This window comes from Micromys minutus (genome assembly GCF_963924665.1).
Source record: "Micromys minutus genome assembly, chromosome: 3".
Lineage (NCBI taxonomy): Eukaryota > Metazoa > Chordata > Mammalia > Rodentia > Muridae > Micromys > Micromys minutus.
In genome coordinates this window covers 79,993,311-80,001,806 of record NC_137972.1, presented here as the reverse complement: position 1 = coordinate 80,001,806, position 8,496 = coordinate 79,993,311, and the positions used below count along the sequence as shown (strand labels likewise).

General features: G+C 43.8%; 2 protein-coding genes and 1 pseudogene across 3 annotated transcripts; 1 reads left to right on the top strand and 2 right to left on the bottom strand.

Annotated features, from left to right (window-relative positions):
* Positions 1 to 1,014: 1,014 nt before the first annotated feature.
* Positions 1,015 to 1,507, top strand: LOC308418436 (large ribosomal subunit protein eL28-like). Its single transcript, XM_080913808.1, has one exon. It carries the CDS (start codon positions 1,039 to 1,041, stop codon positions 1,450 to 1,452), a length of 414 nt encoding a protein of 137 aa, XP_080769934.1. The 5' UTR covers positions 1,015 to 1,038; the 3' UTR covers positions 1,453 to 1,507.
* Positions 1,508 to 1,716: 209 nt separating this feature from the next.
* Positions 1,717 to 2,066, bottom strand: LOC308419069 (dynein light chain Tctex-type 3-like; annotated as a pseudogene). Its single transcript has one exon. The product of its transcript is annotated as a dynein light chain Tctex-type 3-like (transcript).
* A 3,847-nt stretch (positions 2,067 to 5,913) lies between these two features.
* On the bottom strand, positions 5,914 to 7,356 carry LOC308419239 (PRAME family member 8-like; the record flags this gene model as incomplete). The annotated part of the gene is made up of 1 exon (XM_080914885.1): positions 5,914 to 7,356. One exon carries the CDS (start codon positions 7,354 to 7,356, stop codon positions 5,914 to 5,916), a length of 1,443 nt encoding a protein of 480 aa, XP_080771011.1.
* Between the last annotated feature and the right edge of the window lie 1,140 nt (positions 7,357 to 8,496).

The following is an 8,496-nucleotide window of genomic DNA, read 5'->3' as shown; positions in this document are numbered from 1 at the left end:
CTTAATAAATTGAACTATATTTCATAAGCCCCGAGATATTAGATAACCTGCTAATGATTGTTCACTTTTAATGTGTATTCTATTCCGTTTGTCCTAACTCTACATAAGTATTTTAAATTATTCACACATAGTTGGAACTAATTCAATGATAAAATGTATTACTGTATAGCTAAGACTACTGATAAGGCCTTTAAGTAAGAGTTGCATATTTGATGTATTACTTTGTGGGAAGCAACCCTCAAAAACTACTTCTACAATTCTGTCACCAATTTGTGCTTTCTTTCTGGTTAATTTTCCATGGAGGGTCAGACTCTTTTCCTTTTTTTCCTTTGTTCTCCTTCAAACATAAACACTGGTTTTTCAACTGAACAACTGCCAAACAAGCTTGACACATGAAAACCACATTAAGAGTTGTCTGCCCGGCAGAGAAACATTCAGAGCACACTTTCAATAGATATCCATCTCTCGTGGAAGGAGTGGATTGTAAGGCAGTTGTCTGAGTCATAAACCACTGATCATATACTAAAGTAATTTTGCTTGTCTAGGAAACCTGGTCGATCATATTTAATTCTACCTCAAGTGTAAATGTAGGAAACTGATGTTAAAAAAAAATCAATGGATTTGCCAGTTCTCAGGACAACAAAACTGGTGAGTCATGGCAGCTACAATAACATTAGATGGGGCTGGGGGTGTATGTCAAAATCACTTTCCATGAACTACTATATGCAATTCAACAAAGAAAAAACTTAAACCAGAAAGGTATTAGCTAATACACGTCATTTTCTCTGCATTGACCCATGTGGTTTTTTAATACACATATTTATCCTGCTATGTTTTCTAGTTATAGATAAGGTTAATATCTAAATAGATTTCCCTATCTCTGTGGGAACATAATACAAATGAAAGGCCTGGATAAGTAGAAGATTCTATTTTTAGGTCAGCCATATTTCTGCATTAATTGTTGGCTAACATTTTATGTCCTTAAGTAATGCTGTATACTTTCCGTCTCCGGCCGCCATAGGGAGAGGAGCCGCCGCCATGTCCGCGCATCTGCAATGGATGGTCGTTCGGAACTGCTCCAGTTTCTTGATCAAGAGGAATAAGCTGACGTACAGCGCGGAGCCCAATAATCTCAAGGCCCGAAACTCCTTCCGCTACAATGGGCTAATTCATCGGAAGACCGTCGGAGTGGAGCCCGCGGCTGATGGCAAAGGGGTCGTGGTGGTTATGAAACGCAGATCTGGTCAGCGAAAACCTGCCACTTCTTACGTGAGGACCACCATCAATAAGAATGCTCGGGCCACCCTCAGCCGCATCAGGCACATGATCCGAAAGAACAAGTACCGCCCTGATCTGCGTATGGCTGCCATCCGCAGGGCCAGTGCCATCCTTCGAAGCCAGAAGCCTGTGGTGGTGAAGAGGAAACGGGCCCGCCCCACCAAGAGCTCCTGAGCCCCACACCCCAGAAGCAATAAAGAGTCCACTGACTTGTCAAAAAAAAAAAAAAAAGTAATGCTGTATAGAGTATGAGACAATCTGCCGACCTCCTCTTAGACTTCTGCTTAGCACATTCATTTCTCTGTTGATAGCTTTGAAGCATGTTGCACACTTGCCATCTAGCACACTAATACGGAATTGTTACTTTTTAGAAAGGACACACTCGCAAACTTAAGTTAATGGCTTTAGGCTTTAACCCAACAGTCAGTGCGTTACAGGTTACAGGACAATTGCAACTGCAAAAACATTAACGATGCAGTTCGTGGTTCGGTTCTCCCATCCGATGGTACAGGCTCCATCAGATGTTGTATCCCAGAAACAGGAGCTGGCTGCATAAAATCCATATGGGCTCCTCTGGACCACTGCACAGATCACGATGTACTTGTAAGCTTTTCCCATTTTGACCAAATGGGCTATGAATTGCTCCACTATGTTTGCGGTCCACTGGTTGATGTTATTCTGGTTGTAATTGTTACCACCAAGACTCCATCAACACACTCTTTGACTATATTATGTACTTCATCAGCATTGAAGCCAACCTTGCTGCAGGGCTGGTGGTACCCGTCCATGTTGGCTTTAGTAGTCCCGGGGGTGGGGGACGAGCAACTCTACTAGTTGTTTTTAAACACAGAGCCACCTCAACAGTTACTTTGTATCTTTTTATACTTGTTTTTAACACAGACATACTGTATTATGAGATAAGTAATAACAACATGATGCAAATAGTTTACCAACTATCTGTCCTTAGGTCATGTTTTTTTCTTCTTGGCTATTTCATTTTTCTTTTTTTTAAATTTCTCCATCACAGAGTCAGGGCTAGTCTGACCCAGGACAAGGGTTTTTAGAGGATATTTTGAGAGAAACATAATTGAGTCTACAGTGGGAGGATCAAATCCCACCCTCAGAGCCAGCTTCTCCAAGGACAACTGTCAGCACATCCTGTACATAGTAGGTAATGTGTTCCTTCGAGCACAGGTTTGATTTTAAACCAGTGGTCCTCAACCTTCCCAATGCTGCAGCGCTTTATGTTCCTCATGCTGTGGTGACCCCAAGCATAAAATTAGTTTTGTTGCTACTTCATGACTATTATTTTGTTACTATTATAAATTGTAAGATATCAGCGATGCAGAATAAGTGATGTGGAACCCCTGTGAAAGGGTCTTTTGAAACCTGTCCCCTCAAGGGATTGTGGCCCACAGGTTGAGAACTGTTTTAGAAGCTCTTGTTTGGCATCATAGCAGATAAAATTCCACTGTGACATACCTGAGCTAATCAATCAAACAAACAAACACACAAAAAACATCCAAAACCTCATGGACAACAATATGCCCTTTTATTATGGGCAGGACTTAGGGGTCCCTCAGGAGACAAAAGGTCCCAGATTTCAATTGCACCTTTTATATCAAAGAAAAAAAAGTCAGAAGTTTATTCCTGAAGCCTAGAGAGGGTAAGCTTCAGGGATCCACAGAGAGAAAGAGGGCACTGGTGGGTAGATGGTGGAGATGGGGTATTGTGGAAGGAAAGGTGGGTGTAGAAAGGCAGAGTGAGAGAAAAGTTTGCTGGGTGGAGATGGAGACCTCAGCTTGATCAGCATCTGAGAGAGAGAGAGAGAGAGAGAGAGAGAGAGAGAGAGAGAGAGTGAGTTTAGGAAATTATGTTTAGATGTTTGAGCTGCTAAAGTCTCATGCACAGAAGTGGAGGAACAAAGGGACAGACAGAAGTGGAGACAGGAAGACTTGAAAGTGGGGAACTTCAGAGCGCTTGCTATTCTGTCTTATGAAGTTGTCAGCGAGACTTTGGACATCAAAAGCACCAAATTCAGGCTATACGTTATTGTTTAATTTGCACTGGGTCCAGCCCTTATTGGGTGGGAGTACCGATTTCTTGAGATTTTTGTTTGTTTGTTTGTTGTTTTGTTGTTGTTTTGTTTTGAGGTTTGCTGTTTGTTTTTAGGACAAGCCTTATTTTTGGTGATAAGCCATCACCTACAATTGCAAAGTGGCCTGAAGTGATAGACTAGGGTCTGAAATGGGAGACCCCTGCCCCCATCCCAGAAACCTGGCAGCAAAGTAAAAAATCCCAGGATTCTAAGGGGTTTTGGTCAAGGGTGGCTGTAGACTGAACTGAATCTTACCTTGGCATGTAGATGACAGATGTGCCACTGAGGAACAAATGGCTTCAGAGGAGGTAGGGAAGAGGAGGGAGGAGGAGGTGTGTGAGAGTGGGAACTGAGTTTACCTAAATTGGTCAGTAAGATTCCAGAAAGGGACTTGTACCACTTACAACAGCAGAGGCTATGAAAAAAACCAACGTTTTTTAGGAAAGAAAAGAATTTCATTTGGTTTTCGTTTTCTTATAACAGTCAATCACCAAGGGAAGCCAAGGCAGGAACTCCAGACAGAAATCTGGAGGCAGAAACTGAAGCAGAAGCCATGGAGGAGTGCTGCTTACTGGCTTGCTCTCCATGGCTTGCTCAGTGTGCTTTCTTATACAATCCAGGATCATCTGCCTTGGACAGCATCATCCATAGGGAGCTAGGCCTTCCCACATTAATCATCAATTAAGAAATGTCTAAGAGATTTGCCCACAGGCCAATCCTATGAAGGGAATTCCTCAATCATGGCTCCCTCTTTCTGGATGACTGTAGCTTGGGTTAAACGGACAAAATATTATCCAGGACAGGTTCTTAGGGTAAGTATATAATACACCCAATTATGGGAGTAAGCTTCTCAAGAGAGGCATGTTTAAATATCTTCATGGTAGCCATATCTATCTGATTTTGGTGGCTCTTGAAATTATATTGCTAATATATAATTTCTTCCTTTCTCTCTTTCTTTTCTTTCCCCCACCCCTCTGTGTTTTAATGTCTATTTGAATATTGAGGCGGCACTATCTTAAACTCTCACTAATCCCAGGGTGGCACATGATTCTTATCCTTACTTTAAATTATATTTTCTTAGTGTGTCTCTGTTTGTGTGTCTGTGCATGCGCCCAACTGCCCTTGTGTTCATGTGGCGGCAAGAAGATAGCTTTCAGAAGGAGGTTCTCTTCTTGCACCTTACTGATCCTAGGAATCAAATACACATCATCAGACTTGGCTGTATGTACCCTTACCTCCTGACTTATCACAACATCCCATCTTATACCTACTTTTCAGATTAGGAAACTGAGACACAGTGAGATAAAGAAACAGTTGTCTCTTATACAGAGGTCTCAGGGTACCTTTAGGATTTAATCACATTTATTTCTTTACAGGGCATGTGCCACAGTACAAGTATGGAGGTCAGAGGACAACTTTCAGGAGCTGCTTCTCTCCTTCCACCATGTGGATCCTGGAGATCAAAGTCTGATTTTGGTGACAAGGCCCTTCCCGGCTGAGCCATACCAACTCTTCTACCTTTGAGTTTTAAATCATGGTTCACTGGCTGTGGGGTGGGTTACAGACAGGGCTGTGAAGAATGGACTTTCTGGGCTGTTTGGGAGACTGAGGACAGTCCTGAGTGGGGCAGACCAGCAGTTTGGCAGACAAGGACTTTAAGTGACCAACTCTGGGCCAGCTTCTCTGGCTTCATGCTCTGGAAGACTCAACTCAGTACAAAGAAGCAGTAGCTTTGCATAGTAGACAAGTGACTTCAGTTCTGCAGACCCAGGTAAGAGCCTCTCTTCTTAGAATTGCAGACTTTAGATGAAAACCTGGGGGTTGTCCTGTTATAAGGATTTCTAAGAGACTCACATTTAAAGAAAATGGCACAATAGGACGGTTATGGGGATATGGGTAAGATGAGCGCTGGTAAAGGCGGAATTGTGGGTCACAAAAGAGTACCTTCCTTTTACTATACATGGAGGTTTTAGTCTTGTTGTGAGAGTCCCAGAAAATTGTGGATTTATAGCTAGTCACACTTTTTTTTTCTTTTCTGATTTTATTCATGTTTTGGTTTATTTGACAATCGTGGAAGTCAAGAACTCCAAAACGTACACAGGATCCACAAAGTTACTTGTAAAGGTTCAAATGTAAGAAATAATCCAGTCAAGCCAAATAACAAGGTCACTACTGTAACCTCAGGAGCGCACCAGACATACTCCAAGAATTGTTTTTTTTTTTTTAATGACATGTAAACAAACAAGACATATTCTATTTATTCATTAAATCTTTCAGTGAAGAACAAAAAGTTTACAAGGCTATGACAAAGCATCTCAAAGCTGCCATGTTGTCTTTCTGAATTCACTATGTCCCTGTTCCCACAGTCCATCCAACCGTTCCCTAAGTCAAGCTCAGCCCCCAAGATCCCAGTCACTGTACATCCTTTTGTTTCCAACCATCTGAGTAGTGTCTAAAGTCACAGTCCCCGAGCACTCTGAATGAGAGATGTGTCCCAAAGTGTCATTTATTCAGGTCCAGAAGTCCTGTATCCATTTTTACTGCAAGCAATGACAAAGTCTGGGCCCCTGGCCATAGAGATTGCGCTCACCACACTTGTGGCACATATCTGTGGCAAAACAGATGCTCTTGGGCTGCCTTATGGCCCTGAGTGTATCCATGAGCTCCAGACAATATTGGACAAAGCTCTCTCCAGAGACACGACCCAACTCATCATAGGACTCCAGAGGGGCAGGGTATTGTTCCACAGTGACCTTGCTCCAGTTGCTTGTGTGCTGAAAAAGGTCCTTCAGGATGGGCATGGAGAAGTCATTGTTGTAGAAGTTGACCTTGTTGAGCTGAGAACATTTTCCGAGGGCAGGTAGGAGGGCATTGAGCTGTGAGTCTTTCATCCTACATCCCTTCAATTCCAGAGTCTCAAGAGTGTCTGCCACCTTCTCTAGGAGACCACTCAGAGGCATAATATCCAAAGCCACTAAGACCACACCCTTCATCTCCAGATGTTTTAGCTGAAACAGGCTCTGACAGCAGGAGAAGGAATCCAAGTCTGACTGTGAAATTTGGTAGTGAGTGATGGAGAGGGTCTCCAAGGGTGTCTTTAGGCACCTGAAGAACTGATTCATGTGGTCTTTGAGAAAGTGGATACCACTCATGGAGAGATGCTGGAGACAATTGAATTTAGAGAAGAGAGCAACGAACTTCTTGACACACTTCTCTTCTCTGTCTCCTGTCCTATTGGCCATCTTGAAGACATTCTTGTAGAGGGGTGCCAGGAGGAGTTTGCGAAGATTTCTCATTTGCCCAAGACAGGGAGCAAAAGAGGCCAGCTTGAAGATATTCCACTCAGTGTTCAGTTCCAACTCCTCGATGTGCTCTGGATGAAAGATATTCAAGACCTTTCTGATAAAGTCCAGGGGCATAGCCCAGATCTTCATCTTCAGACAGCAGAAATGTAGGGAGCCCTTTCTCTGCTGTGCCCACTTCAAGAAGCATTCTTGTGCTTCATCGAGGCGAGGCCTGAGGCACAGCTCGGTTACCACCTTCAGGTGCCGCCTCAGCGCATATCTGGGCAGGACCCTCACTGCTGGCTTCTCATCCAAGGTCTCTGAAGGACAGCTGTCGTCCTCTGCACCCGCCCATATGTTCCAGAATGCATGGTGCACATTCCTCAGGTCCAGCACCTGAAGCTTCCCTCTAGGGTAGGACTTTCTTGTCACTCGCATGTCTACTCCATCTAAAATGGCCTTCAAGGTTTCTAGGTTATGTGTCTTAATCAGTGCCCCCACAGGGAGACATGGGAAAGGCCAGGCTGCCACCATTGCCTTCATAAGCATTGTGTGTCTGCCAGCAATGGCCTCTTTGAACAGTACTGGGAAGAGACCAGTAGGCAGCTCCTCCAGAGAGGACACAGCCAAAGCCTCCTCTCTCAGCAGAGTCTGCCTTGCCAGCTTCTGGAGTGTGGGTGGGTTCTGAGCACTCATCCTCGAAGGTCTTCGGTCAGAAGCCTCCTCTTCATCCTAAACAAACAAAAAGCCAGGCTATGTGGATCAATATTGATTTCCAGTAAGCAGGGTAAAATCAGGGAATTTCTACAATTTCAATTTCTTTTTTTGGGGGGGGGGGTCTAGAAAGAAGAACATGTTCACAGACCAAAGCTATGTGTAAAAGATGCAAAGCAAAGCACAAGTGTAACTCCAGGGCTTGGGAGTTGAAGTAGATCAAAGATACATGGTCTACAGATCTACAGTGTTAGCCAGGGTCTCACCAAAACAAATGAAGACCATCTGTGAAATGAAACATGAGAGATCATGTTAGTCAGAAAAATCTGATTTCTAGCTTACCCAGAGATACATGGCCTGTTCTAGGAGAGTGTATTAGTCAGGGTTCTCTAGAGTCACAGAACTTGTGAATAGTCTCTATATAGCAAGGAGGTATTTCCTGGTGACTTACAGTCCGTAGGCCAGTCCCTTAAAAATGGCCAACAGCAGCTGTGGAGTCCAAGGACCTAGCAGATGCTCAGTCCCACAGGGCAAACAAGCAGAGTCCCACGAGGCAGGCAGGCAAACTCCCAGAAGGCAGGCAGGCCCAGAGAGAGCCTTCCTTGTTTCACCGTTTTTATGCTTGTCTCCAACTGTAGGTGTGTCCCAGATTAAAGGTGTGTACCACCACACCTGGATCTGGGACTTGCTTGTCCCAGATGATCTTGAACTCAGTGATCTCCTTGCCTTAGTTTCCTAAGGTTCTTAGTCTCTATGCCTCAAGATCAAGATCAAAGGTGGGCCTCCCAATTCTGAATTGTGGTTCATTCCAGATATGGTCATGTTCAATCCCCTAACAGGGTGTGTGCTCACTTGGTAGGAAGCTGTTCAGCATATACTGATTCCAGGGTGTCCTCAAGGAATTTCATCCAAATTGTGGAACACTGTAGATTATAGTTTTCTTGCCCACACATTTTTTTCTCTTATCAGTCCTTGTTGCCACATTAGGAACTGTGAAGTAACACATGTAAGCCTTAGAGCAACACCCATTTGCTGCCGAAAGGCAAGAGCAGACATTTGCTCTCCTCTTGATATTTACACTCCCCAGGCAGAAGCCAGACACTGTACACTTTTAATCCAAAG